At 38.0% G+C, this 23,266-nt stretch overlaps 1 protein-coding gene across 2 annotated transcripts; it reads left to right on the top strand.

Annotated features, from left to right (window-relative positions):
- The first annotated feature begins 2,494 nt into the window (after positions 1-2,494).
- LOC134476514 (zinc finger protein 431-like) lies at positions 2,495-19,944 on the top strand. 2 transcript variants are annotated; one of them, XM_063251209.1, is made up of 5 exons: positions 2,495-2,633; positions 14,187-14,313; positions 14,513-14,573; positions 16,141-16,217; positions 18,389-19,944. In XM_063251209.1, exons 1-5 carry the CDS (start codon positions 2,550-2,552, stop codon positions 18,427-18,429), a joined length of 390 nt encoding a protein of 129 aa, XP_063107279.1. In that variant the 5' UTR covers positions 2,495-2,549; the 3' UTR covers positions 18,430-19,944. The 2 variants fall into 2 exon arrangements, with proteins under 2 accessions (XP_063107279.1, XP_063107277.1); XM_063251207.1 differs by having other exon boundaries at positions 16,141-19,944.
- Positions 19,945-23,266: the final 3,322 nt, after the last annotated feature.

Raw genomic sequence — 23,266 nt, 5'->3', positions numbered from 1 at the left:
ATTTAATGAAATTGAATGGGAAATGGTACTTCTCAATCCATTCCTGGAAGCAAGCATTACCCTGATACCAAAACCAGAGAACAATCCAAATAAGAAAGAGAATTACCGACCATTCTGCCTAGTGAACATTGAAACAAAAATCGTCAATAAGATACTGGCAAACAGACTGCAGAATATCATCAAGAAGATTTTTACACCATGATTAAGTGGAATTATTCCCTGGGACGCAGGGGTGGTTCAACATACATAAATCCATACATATAATACACCATATTGACAAATCCAAAAGCAAAAATCATTTGATCATTTCTCAATAGATGCAGAAAAAGATTTTGCCAAAGTCCATCACCTATTCATAATAAAAAACCTACAAAAATTGGGAGAGATGATCTTTATCTCAATCTGATAAAAACCTTTTATTACAAACCAACAGTCAACCTCATACTAAGTGGACAAAAACTGAAAGCTTTCACTCTAAAATCAGGAACAAAACAAGGATGTCTACTGTCTCCACTCTTATTCAATATAGTCCTGGAAACTAGCTGGAGCAATTTGACAAGAGAAACAAATAAAAGGAATAAAGACAGCAAAGGAAAATCTTAAACTATCATTATTTGCAGAAGACATGATACTCTACTTAGAAGACCCTAAAAATTGCACCAAAAGACTTCTAGTTGAAGAAGCAAATTCAGTAATATAGCTGGTTACAAAGGCAACACTCAACAATCAATAGACTTCATAAACAAGAGTAAAAAACTCATGGAAAGAGAAATCAAGGAAACAATAACTTTTACAATAGCATGCAACAAAATGAAATACTTAGGAATCAATCTAACAAAGGATGTAAATTACCTCTACACTGTAAACTACAGTACTCTCAACAAGGAGATTGAAGAAGATATTCTAAAATGAAGAGGTATCCCATAGTCTTGGGTAGGGAAATTCAATATAGTGAAAATGACCATACTTCCAAAGCTATTGTACAGATTCAGTGCAATCCCAATCAAAACCCCGTAGCATATCTCAAAGAATTACACAAGATAAATCCTAAAATTCATCTGGAACCAGAAGAGACCTAGAGTAGCAAAGGTGATCCTGGGAAACAAAGAAAAGATAGGGTTCATCAAAATCCCTGACTTGAAATTATACTATAAAGGTATTGTGATTAAAAAAAAAAGGTGTGGTACTGACAAAAAACAAAACAAACAAAACCAGACCCAAAGATCAAAGGAACAAATTAGAAGATGGAGAAACAACCCCAGACCACTAAACCATCTTATCTTTGACAAAGGTGCCAAACAGAGTCATTGGAAGAAAAGCAGCCTCTTTAATAAATGGTGCTGGAAAAAGTGGCTCTGTACGTTCTGAATATTATCTTTCAATGTGTATTAAGCTAAGATCAGAATAGATCAAAGATCTTATATTAAAACAGATACATTAAATCTGCTGCAAGATAGAGTAAGTAAAACTCTTTAAGACATTGATGTGAGCAAAGACTTTATGAAGAAAACATGGATTGAACAGAAAAAATCAAAGAGAATGAAGTGAGAATCTCACCCTACTGAAAAACTTTTTAACAGCAAGAGAAATCACTAACAGAGTGAAGAGACAACCCACAACGTGGGAGAAAATGTTTGCCAACTGTTCCTCAGACAAAGTATTACTATCGAGAGCATGGAAAACTAAAAATTTCAGTCTTCCCAGATTTAAAGACCCAATCCAAAAATGTGCATCTGAGGTGACATACACAGTTCTCAGATGAAGAAATAGAAACAGCAAATAAATATGTGACAAAATGTTCTCCATCACTCGTCATTTAACAATTGCAAATTAAATAACACTGATATGTCACCTTGCCCCAGAAAAAATGCCTACTGTCAAGAAATCAAGCAATAACAAATGCTGGAGGGGTTGTGGGGGGAAAAGGGACCTTTCTCCATTGTTGGTGGTAAAGCAACCACTGTGGAAATCAGTGTGGAGATTCCACACAACTAGGTCTACAGGTCCCACTCAACTCAGCTATTCTCCTTCTGGGTATCTACCCAAAAGAATAAAAATCATCATACCACAGTGATATATGTGCACCCATATTTATAGCAGCACAGTTTGTGGTAGCTAGATCTTGGATGGAAATGTACCACCTCTAGCTTGCCAGGGAGGCGCTTAAGCTAAATCCCTGGACCACTTTTTTTACTTTTTAACTTTCAAATAAAATGGGTTTGGGAGAAAAAAACAAGGACTGAGGTAGACTTTCAGTGCAAATACCCATCAGACGAGCTGAGGTCAACATTCCAGAAGACAGCCAGCTCCAGAAGCTCCACCATCTTTCATTGGGGATCCACAGTTACAGGGTGGTTTTTTTTTTTTTTTTTTTTTTTTTTTTTTTTTCTGTAATTATTCTTGGTGCGGAAGGCAGGCAGGAGAGCAGGAGCCAATCAGTGATGTAGAGGCCGGCTGTAAGAACTGTCCAATCAGGCGGGCCAAGGTAGGCGGTCTCTTCCGGTGTCATGGCATCAATTGCAAGGCCAAGGCAAAAAAGGGAGCACTAGATGTTTGCTAGACCACTGTTTTTTGCTTCTGTTCTCCGTGGACTTCTTAGAAAGAACCTGGGAGACCTCCAAACTACAGCAATGGTGATGTTATGGGATGGGAGCAGTGAAATGGGGTGGAATCCGGTTGAGACCAGTTAGAAGTGGTGAGAAGGGGCTGGGGGTTTAGCTCAGCGGCATAAGCGCCTGCCTTGAAAGCAGGCAGTCATGAGTTCGATCCCTGGTCCCCATAAAAAGGAAAAAGACCAAAAAAAAAAAAAAGTAGTGAGAAGCAGCTGTGCTGTCTAGAGCCTGTGTGCTTAGCCTCAGACCCTGAGGTCCTCTAGTGCTAGCAGTGAGTCATCCTCTGTCCCTTTTACCTCTCGCTGGGGCCAGGACAGTTCTGGGTCCCTAGAACGCTGTCACCACTGTGATACCACCAGGCCACAATGCCATTTTTGAAATCCCCGGCTGCCCTTGTTCCTCCAACAGTCTGGGCCCAGGAAGGGGCATAAGGAGACCCTGATTCCGATGTGGTTTCAAGATGGGTGCAGCTGTAAGAAGCTAGGTCTCTGCTCTCATTCCTGTCAGCAACAGATCTGGAAGCCAGAAGTATATCAATGTCAGTGATGCAGGACCTCATAGCCACAACTGCTCTCCTTAAACTTACGTATTTATGTATTTTGTGATCGGCTAAATTTATACTATGTTCTCGTATTTCTATGGTCATGAAAGGTGGTGGCAAAGGTTCTGAGAATTCAAAGATATGTAGTGATGTGCCTCAGTGGAGAAGGCTTCCCAAACACCGGATGAACTCCTGTGTATTATACAGAACAATGCAAAGAATTTCTGAACATACTTTATGTGACACATGTGCTCATAGACGATGTTTGTGAGAACAGCCATAGAGGTTTGTATTTTGAGAAAAATGAAGCAGATATAAATGTGTCATCAAGGGCAGGGTAAAGTGTGCTTGCTAAGGACAAATTCCAGAAAGGGCTGCCTGTTAAATTCTCATTGAAAAATGCCTAAATTTAGTCATTTGCATGAACATATATATATACACGTGATATCCTTCTGAATGGAACGGAATAGGGGTGTCATCTCTGAATTAAGAGATGATTTAATAGCTTGGTTGATCATATACATTGTTGGAATATGGACATGCTCTGCAGTGGACTTTACTAAGTGGTGTAAAGGAGATGCCATAAATTGAAATTGTGCAGAGATATCAATAGTTTAGTCGTGAAGGGTTTTCTGCTTAGGGTGGATCAGATGAGCATGGAAAGGATGTGGAAGTGACTGGCAGGACACAGTGTGCCAATAGCAGGACATACAACAGAGAGGGTCTTCCCTGAAAGTCAGGTAGTTCTTAGCATGAAGTTAAAGTTGGCTTATGATTTCTTCCTTGAGGTGAATAACACCAGCTCTGGTAAGAATCAGTATTCCACATCCTTGTCAACCCAGTAATTCTGTGTTCTTCACTTGAGATCTAATTTTGATTATCTCTAATTATGACCCAGTGTCATGAAGGTGAAATTTGAATTTTTTTTGTAACAGGGATCGAACTCATGATCTCAAGCTTGCTAGGTAGGTGTTCATGCTGCTGAGCTAAATACCAAGCTCTGAATGTGTTTTCTGTATACTATGTATGATATCAACATTGTTCCTCAGAAAATGTTGAATATTGTGGAATTTTTGTATGTTGTATGGATATAAATTTTAAAGGAAACCAAAGGTGTCGTATGTAGTCACTTTTCAAGTTTCACATTGTCTGTGGGGTGTCTCAGTCACGGTTTCTATATTTCAGACAGCTCTATAACTTAGGCTAGCCCCAAACTCAAGAAAGTTCTCCTGCATCAGCCTCCCAAGATATATTTTTTATATCTGAATAGAGAGTGATCACTTGGTGACACTGAGCTATAATTTGAAACTTGTACCTGGTTTCATTGTTTATACATTTTTTTACATACAGCAGTTTTCCATGAACATTTGAGTTATTATTTATGTATCATATTTGATGTTATTTATGTTTTGTTCTATGAAACCAAATTTATATATCAAAATGCTGCTTAAGTATATTAAGAACAAATGACTCAGTGGCCTGAATGAGATTTGAAGAGATATCATTGTTAGTACATCAAAGTGATTCATGATATATTTGTCTGCCTCTGGGCTTTATGGATGCTGGTCCTGCAGGCTCTCACTATGAGCTCTGCTTTAGAGACAGTGCGCAGGGACTCTTGCAGTGACTCAGCATAAGAATCAGTGCTCCTATTTGGCTGTTACATTAGCTGTGAGTTGCAATATAGCATTAAATTTGCTGTCTCAAAAAATGTGTATATACAAAAATTAATCCCAAGTTGTGAAATTAAGATTTGAAGAAATCAGTCTCCATTCAGCTGTTTTGTTTGGTTTTATTTGTTTAATTTAGTTTTGTTTTATTGAGACAAGTTTTCTCTATGTATATCAGCTAGATTTGAACCCTTTATGGAGCACAGAATTGCCCTAACCTTAAAGCAGCACTCCTATCTCAGCGTCTTGAGTGTGGGATTACAGATATGTGTGTTTTTACCCTAAAAAATATTGAAACTTGTAACTTAGCTGTGTTGTAGGTTGGCTTAATAGATGCCATCTTGAGCTTTGCATTTAACTAGTGCCCTGTATTTCACTCAGCAAAATGGAAAATCACTCAGGGTATAAGTCCCAGGAGAAAAGCAAAATGAGCTGTACCCAAAGAAAAAAATTAACCTGCTCAACAAAAGAAGCAGAGTACAGTTATCATCCAAAAATTATTATAAGATTCTAGCTAAATGATTTCCAACAGGATCTTTTTGTGATTCTATCTTTTAAAACATCTCTAACTTTCCAGTTCAGAGCCTCTTGTTTAGATCCTGAAATGGGGGTGGGGGTTCTGTATACAAGTGGTGCTGAGACCAGCTAATGAAATTCCACATTTCTCAATTGGGTTGCTTGGCTTCCTATATTATTGTTCACAAAATCACCTCAAGCTGCAGAAACCTTACTGACACAAGCAAACCTCAGGATTAAACGACAGTGCCACTGAAATGAAAGAACAATAGTGAAAAGGAGAGGAGAAAAAAGACAAATGCCATATGTTATAATGCCCACCTCTTTTCCCCAGCAATGAAAAGGCTGAAACAGGAGAATGCCATGTATTCAAGGACAGCCTAACCTACACAGTGAGTGCAAGTCTGGCCAGAACTCCAAAGTGAGACTATGACTTTAAATCAAAAAACTAAAATGAAAAAAATAATCAACCAAGTTGACAGAAAGGCTATTGAAAACAAAGAATAATAGAGCTGAGTGAAAGTTGAATTATGTAAAATGGGAATTATTGAATGATGCTGCAGAGAAAAGAAGGCCATGTAGTGGCATCCAGGAGGCAGTGACAAACACAGATTTAGGAATGGCACCTATTGTGCTACAGGACAACAGTGACCTCCTTCCTCCAATACATTTGCAGTTCATTAGACTGAGGACTTCTAAAAGCTCATTGAAATGTTAAACTCAGGGCAAACAAGCAGCTTGAAATTTTGGCTTTGGAACAATGCCTTTACCAGACATTTCATATTTAAATTGAGATAAGAGAAATATAATCCTGCCCTGTTTGATATCAAATGCATCAAGTTTAATGACTCACAACATTGAGAAATGAAGTCATAAACCAAAAGAATTTCAAAAATTTTCTTAGAAAAAAGGAAGAATAGCCCTGAATTATCAGGAGTGGTCTTCGGTGTTTTGGCCATAGACCTATTGTCAGGAGTCATTTATACAGGAAAGTCACAATGTGGGTACAGTGTGGGTCTCAGACTACAATCAACCTGTAAACTTATAGCTGCTTAACTAATATTATTCAGCAGGGGAACAAGTCAGCCAGAAAAGGTATGTGGAAAGAGCCAAGGCATTTTGTGGGAACAATAGTCCAGTTGTTCTGGTCATTGAGTATGGTAATTGATGCCTATCAGGACTTCCTGGAGGGGGTGGTGGTAACTGTAGTACATTTCAAGCTGTTGTTTTTCTCTTCAGGAGCATGTAGACCTAGTCACTGCATCTTCACCTTCAGGTCTGGCTTTCTTCAGCTGTGCCTGTAGCAGTGGTTGTTGTATTTAGTTTTTTGCATGGACTATTTGAGGTTCCAGTTCCTCTCTGATTGTGTATCAATTTCTGTCTATCTTGACATCCTTTGCTAAAATCACAGTTCTATTTGAATGAATAAAGTGAAATATTCATTAATACAGGCCAGGGATTTAGCTCAGGAGGCAGAAACGCCTGCCTGGAAAGTGCTAGGTTGTAGCTTTGATCCCTGGTACCTAAAAAAAAAGTAATTTAAACTGCAAGGAAAGAAAATAATTTCATTTGTGAAAATGTAGGTTTACAAAATTTATAACTAAATATGTCAATGGCAAATTAAGCATTGTTAATAGTCATATTTAGTATCTAAAGTTGTTGGTCTGGGGATAGAGCTCAGGGATACAAGGAGCTGCCTGGAGAGCACAAGGTCATGAGTTCAATCCCTCATACAGAAAAAAAGTCACAGTTGTCAATGATGCAGTGCTATGAGCACATTTATTGAAATGGATACATGGTATTTAATAGGCTCAATGTTTCTTTTGTGGTCTATGAAATACCTACAGATAACATGGCAATTACAGTGAATGATATACTGTCCCTTATAGGATTGCTATTTTCTGAGGTTTTTTTTTTTGTTTGTTTGTTTTGTTTTGTTTTCCCACATACCTAAAAGTTGAAAATGTTGGCTGGTGCTAGGTAGAAAAACTGTGATAATCATTTTTTCAATTTAATGATATATTTCCCTATATTCATTAAGAACATTTTATTTGCTACAGTTACTCCAAGTCAAATTGATAAAGAATTCTTAAGTTTACAGGCAGCTGAGTTAGTTAGAAATAGAGGCAACCATACCATGATATACTGGAATGAAATTTCTGACCTTCTATGTCTGGTATGAGTTTGTGTTCTCTAAAATGGAAGAATGAATTTTAGGAACAACTGAGTTGAAAGGTGGAATATATTTATTGAGAGAAAGAAAGTGAAAGTATTTTTCTCTAAATAGGATATTTTGGAAGTGGGAGGTGGAACTAGGGGACTTTTACTTTGAAGTCACTTTCCTCTCCCCTTTTCAACCTACCTGTGGCCAGAAAAGAATCTCAATCAGCTACTTGCATATCAGCAATGCCACCTTTAAGCATCACCCAAGTCAAAAACTATATGTATGCCACCCACACATTTCCAGAAAAAAAAAGCCAGACCCCCAGTGGTCATGGTGTTCTCTCCATGGTCTTAGAATAAAGGCCATTTTGACTTTATATTCTCTTTACTACACCAAAAATCCTATCAGAAAGCTTCTGTCTGAGAGAAACAGGAGGGGTTCTGAGCCGGTAGCAAAGGACTCTGATTTTATAGAATAAAATGCTGTGGTGAGTGTGATAGCTCGCACCCCAGCATAAAACTCAAGGAAGCAAGAAATTAAAATTTGGGGAGCAAAGACTTTATTTTAGGCCAGGCCAGGTGATGCAATCTCAGGGAGCCAATTTGGAGACTATGTGCCTTACAGCTAAAAAGGTTGGGTTTTAAAGCTGAAAACCACAGGAATGTTGCGAACTTTGACCCAGTTTGATAACTTTCTTGTAGTTAAACATTTCTTAGGGACAGTACATTGTATTGCAGATAGGCTGAAGGGGGGGCGGTTACAAGAAACTGAAACTTAAAGCTTTTATGAGAAATGGAGACTTAACCTAAGAATGGGGAGGGGAGGGGAATTTACAAGGAGCTAAAACTTAAGTCTTTACTGGAAATGGAATTTTAATCTCTATTCAAATGGCGCATATAGAACTGGAAGGGGGCACAATCCGTTAGAACTAGGTTACAACAGTGAGATAGGTTTAAAGTGGGTTAGATTACTGAGGTTACTGAGGAGGTAAATTAGCACAATACGGAAGCAGAATATAAGAAATGTAAAACTGGCCTTTTATTTAAAGAATGTGGAGAGGAGCCCACAGCCACCAAAGGTTTGGCTCTCCTCCCCCTGGACTAACTATGGGGTTTTGTGGTTGTGATAACTCAGATCCTGGAATAAAATCCAAGGAAGCAAGAAATTAAAATTTAGGGAGCAAAGGTTTTATTTTAGGCCAGACCTGGCAAGGAGTCTCTGGGAGCTAATTTGGAGACTGCCACCTGACAGAAAAAAGTCAGGTCTTTTATCTTGTACATCCACAAACAGCTGCTGGTCACACAATGCAAGGAGAGGGATGGGTGTGGCACACTACAAAACAGAAACATGGTGCATTACATTTCATGGGAAGAGCAAGATTCAGGTAACAAGCAAGTTTTCCCATAAACAAGCAAGTTTAGATAAAAAGAAATCCTGTTTTCCTCAGCAGAGACTAGAAGTCTAGCAGTGATTAACAACTTCTGTTAGCTTATCTTAGCATCACATCTGTTATTTGTAGAGGGTAACAATGGTTAACATATCAATTAGGTAAGATTTTACAATTCTTTACAGAGGAGAGCATTGATTAACATATTAATTAGGTCATCCAAAGGGGGAAGGGAAAAACACATATACAGTAAGGCCAAGTTACAGGTATTGCTATGATACAAAAATAATGAAGCTATTTTTCTAGACTACAACAGAGGTATATGTGACTTTTGAGTGGATGTGGTGCTTGGAGGGGACATTGATGTCATGCAAGGAGCTGATGGGAATTTTCTTTAGGACCCTGGGAAAGAAAGAGGAAGTTGTAATCAAGGAAAAAAGAGGAAGTGGCCATATGAGTAAGCATCCCTGATTTTGCCTTCTTCCACCTTGAACTACCACCATGAGGTTCTGTAATTGTTTCTAGGGCAAAACTCTTTCAAGTACATCCTTCAGTTTCAAGGAAGAAATCAAAACAACGAATTTTTGCCACCTGTCTTCCTCTATGGCTGGTAGTAAACCATTCATAAGAAATACTGTTAGTCATTTCCTTAATGCATTGTAGATACCATCACCAAAATTACAGATCATTTCACTTTCAGAAGACAAAAGTAGCACTTAAAGTCAGGGATAAAGCCCTTCAATGCAAGCATCCCTGGAAAGGTGAGATCAACATTGTAGAATACAAACTACTACTGATTTATATGACTTCAGGAAAGAGAAAAAGTTATAGTGATATTGCTATAGAGTAATGAATCTATGTGTCTAATATGTCTGGTATGAGTTTGTGTTCTCTAAAGTCAATGAATTTTAGGAACAACAGAAATTAAGAGCATAATATACTTATTGAGAGAAAGAAAGCTACCTGAGAGAGAGAAGGGGTCCTGAGCGGGATGCCAAACACTGTCTTTCTAGGGAACTTTATAGAGTAAAATCATGTGGTGAAATGAGTTTAAGGTGGGGAAAAACCGGAATTCACAATGCAGATGGGCATAAGACGGGACAGAGCTATGGTAGCCAGTAAGATTATAAGTTCATGTAAAGTTGATTAAATTGGGAACAAAGAGGGAAGGGAGTCACATAGAAAGCAGGCATTCTTAGGCAGCAGTGACTTTTCCCTTAGAGTTTTGGGAGAGTGACTCCTGAGTTCATCAAGATGATGGGAAATATTTTAAATGTCAGTCCTTAGGATAAGGATACTTTTCTTTGAGTGGTGACTCCTGACCTCCTCAGAGTGCTAGGGAACTATTTAGAATATCAGTCTTTAGGATATGGATGAGTTTGCTTATCATTTGTCTTGAGACGTGGCCCATAGCATGAGGTGTCAGTCTTCCCCATACTTGCATGGTATCTGGTCTCCTGCATGGACTCCTTGGAGGACCTAGCCCTGCCTCATGCCAATACTATTTAAATAACTCAGGTGCCTGTAACAGTACTGTTTGGATAATTGATTAGAGATGTCTTGTGGTCTGGGTGAATGATCTGGGGATGACAATGTGCAATGTATATACCAGTGTTGCCCCCTGATGAACATGATTTGAAACTTAATTTTAGTTGATGTGTTCTTTTTTCACTGAAATAAAATGGATTTGAAAATTAAAAGCCTGAGGTAAAGTTCTTCAGTACAAACACTCCTTTGGTCGAGCTGAGTTCACCACTGTAGAAGAATGGCAGCTTCAGAAGTCTCTGCACTACAGTCTATCATTTGGGATCCTCTCTTGCAGGGAAGGTTTTCTTTCCCTGTTGATTCTTGACTCAGAAGGAGGGCAGTAGAGCAGGAGTCAATCAGTGATGAAGGGGCAGGCTATATGAACTGTCCAAATTTCAGGCCAATGCTGGCTGTGACTTTTGTCTCTTCCGGTGTCTCAGCATGATTTACCTTTTCTGAGTACGATACTGGTAGCAAAACACTTGCTGGATCTCATTTAGTACTTTTGATGTCCTGTGGCCTGATTAGCAAAGAACCTGAGAGATCCTGGAGCCATGGAATGGTGAGGTTGTGGATGGGAGCCCAGAGATAGGGTGGATTGGGTGAAACCAGTTACAAGTATTTAGGAGTAGTTGTGGTCTCTGGAGCCTCAGGTATTTAGTTAGCTTCAGCTCCTGAGGTCCTCCAGCATTGCCCATGGGTCATTCACTGTCCCTTTTGCCTCTTGCTGTTGGCAAGGGTGATTTGGGGTCCCCAGAACCCTGGCTTCATTATGACAGCAGCAGACTCAAGTATCGTCTTTGAAATTCACTGCTGGCCTGGTAACTCCAACATCTAAGGCATTGGAAGGAGCTTGGGAAGACCCTGATTATGATGCTTTTTGTAGCTTGTAGAGCAGTAATGAGCTAGGTCTATGCTCTCTTTCCTCAGAGTAGCAGATCTGGAATGTCCAAAGTTTATTAATGTCTGTAATGCAGGGCCTCATAGCCAAAATGGCTCAATTTAAACTTGGGTTTTTTGTATTTATAGTGATCTCCTCAATTTATAGTATGTTCTCATATTTCCATCCTCATGACAGGTAGTGGCAAAGATCCTGAGAATTCAGAGACATGTAGTAGTGTGCCTCAGTGGAAAAAGGCTTCCCAAACAACTGGTGAACTCCTGTGTATTATACAGATCAGTGCAAAATAATTTCTGAACATACTTAATTATTTAGGTGGCACCCCTGCTCACAGACTAGGTTTGTGAGAACAGCCATAGAGTTTTGAAGTCTGAGAAAAATAAAGCAAATATGAAAGTGTTATCAAGGACAGGGTAAAATTTTATGAAGGACAAATTCCAGAAAGGGCTATCAGTTAAATTCTCATCGAAAAATGCTGAAATTTAGGCATTTGCATGGACATATACACATGATATCCTCTGAATGGAAAGGAATAGGTGTGTAATCTCTGAATTAAGAGCTGATTTAGTGGCTTGGTTGTTCATAGACAGTTTAAATATGGAAATGCTCTGCAATGGAATTTACTAAGTGGTGTAAAGGAGAAGCTCTAAACAGAAATTTTGCAGTGATATCAATAGTTAGGCATGAAGGGTTTCCTGCTGAGGATGGATCAGAGGAGTGTGGAAAGGATGTGCAAGTGAGTGACAGGATTCAGGAAGCGTATAGCAGGACATACAACATAGAGGGTCTTCACTGAAATTCAGGTAGTTCTTAAAGTAAGCGTGAAGTTAAAGTTGGGTTCTGGTTGCTTCATTGAGGTTATCAACAATAGCTCTGGCAACAATCAGTATTTCAAATCCCTGTCAACCCATGAATTTTGTGTTCCATACTTAAGATCTAATTTGGATTATCTCTAATTATGCCTCAGTGTCATGAAGGTAAAATTTGGATTTTTTTTTTGTACCAAGAATCGAACTCATGACCTATGCTTTCCAGGCAGGCGTTCATGCCACTGAGCTAAATACCCAACTACGAAAGTGTTTTCTTTGTTGTATGGAAGAGATCCACATTGTTTCTCAGAAAGTGTTGAATATTGTTAGAATTTTTCCATATTGTATGGCTATAATTTTTAAAAACAAACCAAAGGTGTCTTATGCATTCTCTTTTCAAGTTTCACTTTGTCTGTGGGGTGTCTCAGTCAGGGTTTCTCTATTTTAGACAGCTCTGTAACTTAGGATAGCCCCAAATTCAAGGAAGAACTCCTTCACCAGTCTCCCAAGATATATTGCTTACATCTGAATTGAAAGTGATCGCTTGGTGACAGTGAGCTATAAATTACAGCTTGGGCCTGGTTCCATTTTATATACTTATTTTTTAAAAACAGCATTTTCACTAACATTTGAGTTATTATTTGTGTACCATATTGGATGTTATTTATGTTTTGTTCTATGAAACCAAATTCATGTTTCAAAATGCTGCTGAAGTATATGAAGAACAAAGTACTCACTGGCCTAAATGAGATTTGAAGAGACATTATCTGCAGCCTATCAAAGTGATTGCTGAGATTTTTTTTTCTTTTTTTAAATTTTGAAAGTGGCAAAATATAACAGAACAAGGCAGAATAAGCCCAACTAAGATCATACAGTGAAATTGGTACACAACTTCACAACAGGTTACTGCCATAACAGTAATAGGTATCACAGTATATTTTATTATCTTTATAATAGTTGTTCTTTCAAACACGTATATCAAAATGAGATGAAATACAGAACATTATAGTACTTATCAAAACAGAATATTGAATAGAGCAATACCATTAATCAGAATAGAGCAAAACAGTAATAAAAATATTTGCCTTCAAAGAGGTAGTAGAAGGAAGTCCCCCTTATTTGTTATGGTCTGCTTCCCAGGAGACGCTCAGATTTCTGGTTCCCATTTGCTAACGGGGGGTGATAGGAGAAGAGGGGTAGGGAAGTGGGATGTTTGATTCTAGGCCATGCATCAGTAGGTTCACTATTGCTTAGTAGGGAGACAGGCCTCTTGTTTGGTTTCACAGCATCCTCAGTTCCCACATGGCATGGATCTCAGGAGCTGCTGCTGGCTCTCCCCCTGGAAGGGCCGCATTCTGCCAGACCACGACCACTTACCAGGGAGAAGTGGTGCTTGCTTGCCTTCCAAGTGTCCTAAATTCCAGCATGGCATGGATCTCAGGAGCTGCTGCTGGTTTGCCCCCTGGATGGGCCACCGTCTGCCACACTGCCACCACTTACCAAGGAAGGGAGGTGCTTGCTTGGCTTCCCAGTTGATTGATGGGATATTTATCTGCCTCTGTGCTTTGTGGATGCTGGTCCTGCAGGCTTCTCACTGTGAGCTCTGCCTTAGAGACAGTACACAGGGAATATTGCAGTGACTCAGCACAAGTATCAGTGCTCCTATTTCACTGTTACATTAGCAGTGAGTTACAATCTATCATCAAATTTGCTGTCTTCAAAAATGTGTATATACACAAAATTAATGACCAAGACATGGATTTAAATTTGAAGAAATCAGTCTTCATTCAGCTGTTTTGTTTGGTTGTATTTGTTTAGTTTAGTTTTGTTTTATTGAGACAAGCTTTCTATATGTATATCAGCTGGATTTGAACACCCTGTGGAGCCTAGAATTGCCCTGAACTCACTGAAACCATCATGCCTCAGCCTTTTGAGTGCTGGCATTATAGATATATACCAGCACACTTTGCTTTTGATTCAGATTTGTAGGAGAGAATTTAAGATATCCCAAGCCTGGTGTCTCAACCTTCGTGTGAGAAATATATGTATGATCCTTTAGGAGGTGGTGACCTTTGAGGATGTGGTCGTGAACTTCAGCAATGAGGAGTGGACTTTGCTGAGTCCATCCCAAAAGAACCTCTACAGAGATGTGATGGGCGAAACCTTTAGGAACATGACTGCAATTGGTAAGGACAAAATACTTTTGTCACTCATGCTGTCAGAATGTTGTATGTCACTCATCAGTGCTGTTTCATTAAAAACAATGTGAAAATATTTTTAAAAATAGCTCAGACCTAGACACATTATATCATAACTCTAAACAATATCTATTAATTTGTATGTATTATTCTAATGAGTGCTGGTATTTCTATGTCTACAATTTAGGAGGACTTGGGGATATCCAGGAAGCTGAAAAAGAATGCAAAATTTACTGGAGATACTTAAGGTAATTCGCACTCATAAGGAGAAGGAATGTTCCTGAATAATTAGTGAGTCCGCAGAAAAATACCACCAAAGAAATGAGGCACCATTCAATTTATTGTCAGTAATATTCTCCGAAGACGTATAAGCTAGGGTATGTATAATGAGTGGATTAAATCAAGAAAATGTATGACATTGCATATAGATGTGTATGAAAGGCATACACTTTTGAGTTATGACATTCTCCCTTCAGTTTTTCTACCCATATATACATGTGAGTACAACACATTCATCATCTAAAAATTGCTAAGATTGCAATAGAATTTGAAATAAAATGGAGTTCTTGTGTTTCCAAGCCATGCTCTAAAGAATCAGCCATTCTGACTAAAATTCTTAGAAGGCTGATAGAATGTTAAGTGCACTCATTCTGAATATCAGTGTGCAGTTGTCTCTAGAAATTGATCCCCTCATACTTGTCCTGGATATATTTTTAAAAATTCAAAATGCACATGAAATACTGATACATGCTTACTCATATACAAAGCAGAGCAAGTTGTAATAGATCAGGCCTTGAAGAAGCTTAGCTATCTATCACTGCATTTGTGGAGAAGGAAAATGTTAATAGACTCTCTGTGATTGTGCATTCTTGTAAATCCAGCACACTAGGAATCAGATTTTGCAGAATGGAAAATTCAAGTTCAAACTTCACAGCTTAATGATCAGCGAAAATCTCTTAAAACACATTTAAAAAGCTATAGATTTTATGCTAATAGCTGTTGTTCATTCCCAGCATGGAAAAGAAAAAAATGTGTTACATAATGTCAAAAAATAAATAATATAATGTCATTTGCCATAAGAAATAGGTGGTTCTTTCTCCCATCAATTCGGTGAAATAGCTCAGCTATAAAACCTAAAAGGTCACAGGGTTTCTTTTAGATGAGAAACCAAAATATAAATTGTGGAATGAAATGAAAGAGTTAATAGAGAAAAGTAAGACTGACCATATGGAAAAGGAAACTGCAGGTTAAGGACAGAAGGGAGATTGTGATGGGGAAACATATCAGAATGATGTGTATGTGATACACATATGTACCTATGCCCAAAATGAAGATAAGATTTCTGCATTTCAAAAGGTACCAAATTTTAAGATTTCCAAATGTGTACCAGTCTTTTGGGAATGGTTGTTTTCAACATGTCTTACGAGGCTGTTCTGTTACTTCATGGTCAGAATTTCTTAGCAGGCATTAAAAACAGAACTTGACATTAATGCAGTCATTAAACTGAGACCCATTTCACTGTGAATGTTTCTTTTTTTTATTTAATGTAAGGAAAGACTAAAAAAAACAAAATAAGTAGAAATGATACCACTTTCAAAGTGAAAATAAACAGTAAGAAATCTAAAGACAATGATTACATATGCTGCGCATAGAAATAATTAATGAAATACAAAAGTGAATAGTTAATGAAATACAAAAGAAACATATGAAGTGGGGATTCAAACAGCGAGACTGCAAACAATTTTGTTCAAATCTCCAATAAAAACTTAGTAATATGATTATCAATCTGATACGTGATTTTTTTTTTTTTTACAGAAATGACAATCTAGGGAAATCCTATGGACATACATCTTGGAATCAGTGTAAAGAAGTATCCCTTTGTACTGCAGAAGGTAATGTGAATGTGAAAGAAGCAGAAACACACCACAATGTTCAGATATGTGAAAAATATTGCAGTGGAGAGAAATCCTATGTATGTCAGCAATGTGGAAAAGGGTTGACCAAATCTGGACATTGTAAGCAACATGAAATAATTCACACTGGAGTGAAACCATATGTACGTAAGAAATGTGGGAAAGCTTTTAACACATGGGCAAATTGTAAAATACATGAAAGAATTCACACTGGAGAGAAACCCTATGTATGTAAGCAATGTGGGAAAGCTTTTAACACACGGGGAGTTTTTAAGAACCATGAAAGAATTCACACTGCAGAGAAACCCTATGTATGTAAGCAATGTGGGAAAGGTTTTACCCAACATGGAGATTGTAAGCAACATGAAAGAATTCACACTGTAGAGAAACCATATGTATGTGAGCAATGTGCGAAAGCTTTTAAAAGACGTGCATATTGTAAGGTTCATGTAAGAATTCACACTGGAGAGAAACTTTATGTATGTAAGCAATGTGGGAAAGCTTTTACCCAACTTGGACATTGTAAGCGACATGAAAGAATTCACACTGGAGAGAAACCCTATGTATGTAAGCAATGTGGGAAAGGTTTTAACACACATAGACAGTGTAAGGAACATGAAAGAATTCACACTGGTGAGAAACCATATGTATGTAAGCGTGTGGGAAAGCTTTTACCCAACTTGGACATTGTAAGCAACATGAAAGAATTCACACTGGAGAGAAACCCTATATATGTAAGCAATGTGGGAAAGCTTTTATCACACATGGACATTGTAAGGCACATGAAATAATTCACTCTGGAGTGAAACCATATGTATGTAAGCAATGTGGTAAAGCTTTTACCCAACTTGGACATTGTAAGCGACATGAAAGAATTTACACTGGATAGAAACCCTATGTATGTAAGCAATGTGGGAAAGCTTTTAACACACGGCAAGATTGTAAAATACATGAAACAATTCACACTGGAGAGAAACCCTATGTATGTGAGCAATGTGGGAAAGGTTTTAACACACATAGACAGTGTAAGGAACATGAAAGAATTCACACTGGTGAGAAACCGTATGTATGTAAGCAATGTGGGAAAGCTTTTACCCGACATGGACATTGTAAGCAACATGAAAGTTCACACTCAAGAGAAAACCAGTGTATATAAGCATCATGAGAATTTTTTGAGCACAAGTACATATTGCATAATGCATGAAAAACTTCACACTGGGCAGAAAACTTATATATGTAAGGAATGTGGGAAAGGTTTCAGCAGAAATGCTCATTGTCCAATACATGAAAAAATTTACACTGTTGAGAAACCCTGTTTATGTGAAGCACATGGGAAAGCTTTAACCACACATGGATTTTGTAAAATACATCAAAGACTCCACACTGGTGAGAAACCTTATGCATATAACAATGTGGCAAAGCTTTTAACACATACAGTCATTGCAAAACACATGGAACAATTCACACTGGGATGAACCACTGGCTACGTAAGCAAGTGGAGACACTTTCAGCAGCCAGATTGTAAGTGAAATACATGAAGAAACTCACACAAGAGATAAATCCTATGTGTTATGGGAATACTCAGCACACATGATCATTGTTTTCATTTATCCCTATCAACCTTATGTTGTTCTGCTTTGCGTCATCTTGCAGGGTTGAATAGTTATTTCCTGATTTCTTGTTATTTTTAAAAGATCTTCCCTTTCCTGTTCACTGGCTGCAATCTTGTCTTCGAGGTCTGAGATTCTATCTTCACATTCATTGAGGCAGTTTTTATAACTTTCAATGGAGTTTTTGATTTCACTTTGCATTTGCTTTATGTATTCTGTTTGTTTCTTACAGAGTTCATCCAGGGATTCTATCTTTTTGTTTAGTTCCTCCAATTTTTTAACTGTCTTCTTTAGATATGTTCAGAATCTCCTTCATTTCTTTTACCATTTCTTTTTTTACCTACGAGATTATTTCTAGTTTGAATTTGTTTAATGCTTCCCAAAGTTGCTTCTTTATTTCAGTTACTATTATTTCAGGTATTTCAGTTATGTGGAATGTGTTTTCTTCTATGCACATGACTCCTAGGCTTTTTTGGGATGGGATGAATGTTTGAGATTGCATTTTGGTCTTTCATTTTGTCATTTTGCTGTATTTTCAAGCTTCAAGTGTTGTTCCAAGTGAGGGAATGAGTTCACCATGATTGGGATGGGATTTCATGCCTCGGCCGAACTTGCTGGCAAGGTAGGGAGTTCCCTCAGACTGGAATTGGAATCTGTTCCTCGGCCCCACTTGCTGGTCCCAGCCCAGGAATCCGTGGACTGGTCCCCAGCTGAGCACGAGAGTTACTCCAAACTGGGAAAGGATTCTGTGCCTTGGCCCGACTCCCTGGTTCTGACTCGCTGGTCCCAAACCACTGGTCCCAGTGGGCAACCATGGGCTGGTCCCCAGGTGAGGAAAGGAGCCCCTCCAGACTGGGATGATATTCCGTGCCTTGGCCTGACTTGCTGGTCCGGGCAGGAAACCACGGGTTCTACATCAGGTTTGATTATTAACTGCTTTCACATCCTACAACGTCTTCAAAGTTGTGTTTTTATAAAAATAGCTATATAATGTTATGCTTAATTGTATAGTCCCTGATGATGTGGACAATTCTATTGAAAATAACAAGAGAAAGCATAGTAAGTACTGTATATCACCTAATATTGTGGTCTTATATGTCTCTTTCATATCATGATTTTCTAGGAGTTTGTTTTGTTGTCTTATTTTGATCTGTTTTCCCCCATAACACAGAAAGGATAGATATCCACATAGAGATTCACACATCGGAAGAATTTCTAACCTATTTATTTGAACAAATAATATAATGCATAATGTAATGAACAGATACTCTGAAGAAGAAGTGACACTAAAAAACCCAATGCTAATTCTGTAGCATTATGATATAAAATTGAGCAATACTATTATGCACTGTTCAGAGTGATATTAGTCTAGTCTCTTATTTTTTTGGGAATTGTAATTTTAACACGGCATAGTTTTAATCTTTTGATGCACGTGCTTCATTTTCTCTTTCATAAATGATGTTTCTGAAGTTGAGGCAATATTTGGCATTAAGATATACATTTGTAGATGCTTGGAGTATGTGTTTTTGACAAAGTTGTGTTCTTTTCACATAACTTGTACATTAATGAATGTTATGTTTTCCAAGTTGTGACAAGACATCTGCTGATTTCCTAACATCACTGGATATCATACCATGTAAATTATGTTGCCTGATTTTGTTTCTCAGTGGAGCCAATATTTGTTATTTAAGTAAACCTTTGTTTTTCTAACCATCAGAATTTTACTTGTTATGTTTATATTACATCTTTTTTTGCTAGTAAGGTTTCCCCACATGTACCAAATGTAAACCATACTACTGTGAATTTCTGACTGTGCCATACTGACAGAATCATAACTTGTCTCCAATAGCACATCACAATAGATATATCAATATCTCCAGAAATTATAAAGTTTGGCATGATTTATGAGTAACCAAACTTTGAAATCAATTTTTCTTAAATATGGAATTGTTTGGGGGGAAAATGTTGTTATTGGATGTATTGTGCAAATGCCTTTATTTTATTCCTTGATGCTGTGAATGCATTATATATTTTGTAATTATTACTGTTTTTTCCTAAAATACTGTATTAATGGCATGAAGGGAAACCTAAATTTTGAGCTGTCAACACAGTAAAAAGTAAATTTGCTAAATTAAGATTCAGATTGTGTTCTGTTTTACTGAATTGTGAATTTATACAATGGCATATCACTTTATTTATAAGGACCAGTGCATGATGTTTGTGGTGTGTACTGATTATCTTTAAACACATACACTGGGCCATGAGTCCCAGTTGGTTTCCTGTGGCCTGTGGTTTTCACTTCCATTTTAACGTTCATGTAATTTGTAACGTGTTTAATGCCATGTTGTTGAATACAAACTCTGCTTAGGAATTATGTTGTTAAAAACTGTGGTGTTATGAAAACACAAGTGAACATTGCATTAAATACCCCTGATCCAGTGAAGATAGCTTGCCCAAGTCTCAATTATCCTTGGGAAAATAAATTACTCACCTCTTATGTAATCACCACTAAAACTATATCTATTTTGTACCTGAAGAACCTGATATACTTCACAAAGTAAAAGACACTGTGAAGTACATTGTCAGCCTCTATGCACTACAGCATGTGGCCAGATCCCCTGCAGCATATTTCTGCTTACCATCAATGGGAATATTTGGAGTTTGTATTACAGCTAATAATAGACTACTGAATCTATAAGACATATATCCTGAGTACATGCACTTTCTCATTTTACCATGAAAGTAAATCTTGCTGGTTCCGTTGATGCATGCTTGTAATCCTAGCACCTCGGCGGGCTTAAATTAGTGGAAGAGGAAGTTGAGTCTAATATACACAATTAGAGTGAACTTGTCTCAAAATATATCTTCAAGTTCTGCAGATGTTGCTTAATGCTTTAGATCTCCTCCCTTTCTTCCCCAGCAACAACATTTTTTAATACTCACAATTGCAGATCAGTAGTTGTCCTTTTATCAGTTGGCCATGTAACAGTTATTCCAGAGAATCACTTGTGAAACACATTTGTTTTTGCAGTGACCATCCTGAGCATCATTTGGGCAGTTGTCAATTTAACCCATTCATTCTTGTATTGAATACAGTAGAATTGTCACTTTTATATTCCTTGTTATTTTATAAAAACTAACAAAAAGTATGCAATTTTTGATCATTTTGTATTTAAATAATTGCATTGGTAAGGAGTTACCTATAAAGATTAGGCTAAAGATGATTTCTTTAGTTCAAGCATCAGGAGAGAATGAGATGGGATGATAATGGCTTTGAAGCTGACTTTGGGAGGCAATTGCTAGATGGTTTAGCAGAGTGTGAAACAGTTGTTTTTATGCCTGCATTTGAAGTTTAAGGAAACAAGTACATTGAGGTCAAGAATATAAATGTACGATAGGGTAAAAGAATCACTGCTGCAAATTGTGATTTTTCTTTTACTCAGGAAGTGTACTTTTTTTGGTAATTTGTGCAGCAGTCTCAAATATGCCTTTATTGGAGTAAAACAGTGAAACATGAAAGAGCCAGACATTCCATGTTCTGAATGTAGAGGTGTTAAAAAACATTTTTTAAAATACTATTGCTGCTCTTTTGTGTAGAAAATAAGATAGGGGAACGAAACAAGAAGAAGGACTTTGTAAGATTTTAACCCTCCTGCATAAACATAGAAGCCACAAAAAAATCAAACAAAATGATGAAATAAACTACAGAATGAGAGAAATTTTACCTGTTACTCTCTGATAGCTAACATGTAAAACCAATAGGAACGTGAAAGGAACACACATTTTTCAGAATATGTACAACTGGCCAAGAAATACCTGAAGACCTATTGAGCATTTTTGCACAGTAGAGAAATTCAAATAGGGACAGCATCTCATTGCAGAGAAAACAAATCCCCACAAGATCTAAGGAACGTACATGAGACTGCGGGAGTAAAGAAACTATTTAAACTTGTTGGTGGAAATGTAGGTAAGTAGTTCAACTACTACTGAAGTCAGTTTTTAAAGTATTCAAATGACTAAAATTAGTAATTCTCATTAGTGCAATGCTTCCTTTAGTGGGTCTATTCCTCAAAGAGTTAAGGACATATTGCAGTGATGCATGCAGATTCCTGTTACTGCAGCAATAGTCATTTTTCTGTGGAGAGCAGCAGCAAGCACTGCTCCATCACCACCAAATATCAATGATGAACAATAAATACTCACCAGGGTACTCCATTTGGTTTATGGTGTGATATTTTATTGTGAAATGGGCTGTATCTTCGGTTTTCCTAGTAGACTATAGGTCAGTATAAACGTGATAGTCATGGTAATGTCACAAGGCAATCACTAGTACACTATTATGTTCATTAGATTTGATACATTTATCTTTTTGAGTAAGCTTGTTGCTATGAAGTTCAGGCTGGCTTTGAGATCACTTTATAAACCTGAGTGGTCTCTACATCTGCCTCCCCATGCCAGCTGCACTTGGAGAACTGCTGAGCTTCCAACGAGTGGGCGGGCCCATGCTATGCCCAGAGCCCAGCCTGTTTGGGATTCCCCCACCTAGCCATCGGTGTGCAGAGGAGGGGCTGGGTGGATTTGGGGGGCTGCATCAGCCTCCCCTTGTGTCTGGAGGACTGTGGGTATCTCAGCAAGCAGGGGAGGATTGCAGGTTCCAGAGGCCCTGCAGCCTGTGGTGAGTGCTCAGCACACTCTGCCCAAAGCCCAGACTATTCAGGTCCCTCCAGGCTTCCTGGTGCAGTAAAGTAGAGAGGTGGGTTTGAGGTGTCTACATCTGCCTCCACATCCCGGCTGCGATTGGAGAGCTGTGGAGCTTCCAACGGGCAGGTGGGCGCACAGTGTCCCTGAGGCCCAGCTTATCTGGAACTGCAGAGTTCTGAACAGGCACAGGAGGGCCATTGGTTCTACAGGCCCAGTGGGTTGGGGTAACATGGTGCCAGAGTCTCAGTAGCTGCAAACATGGAAGGGGATTTCCAACAGATCCTGAGGAAGCTTTCAAATAACACTTGAAACACAGAAATGTAGGAAAATAACAAAACGAAATTCCAAAATACAACCTCAAACCTCCAGCCCATCTCAAGAAACCCTAGGAGCAATGTATATAGAAGAAAATATATGCCATTCACCTCAAATATTGGACACAAGAGCTACTGAAATTAACAAGCAACTCCAGGAAGCTTTAAAGAAATTCAAACTCGAAATAATCTCCCAGGTAAAAGAAGAAATGATAAAAGAAATGAAAGAGATTCTGAATATATCTAAAGAAAACACAGATAAAAAATTGGAGGAACTAAACAAAAAGATAGAATCCATAGACAAGCAATATAAGAAACAAACAGAATACATAATGCAGATGCACAGAGATATACAGGAAATGAAAAACTCCACTCAAAGTTGTAAAAACTACCTTAATGAAAG

This window comes from Cavia porcellus, unplaced genomic scaffold, assembly GCF_034190915.1.
Source record: "Cavia porcellus strain 051 isolate PalLab524CR breed Dunkin Hartley unplaced genomic scaffold, mCavPor4.1 scaffold_6, whole genome shotgun sequence".
NCBI classification, from domain to species: domain Eukaryota; kingdom Metazoa; phylum Chordata; class Mammalia; order Rodentia; family Caviidae; genus Cavia; species Cavia porcellus.
This window is presented reverse-complemented; position numbering and strand designations above follow the sequence as displayed.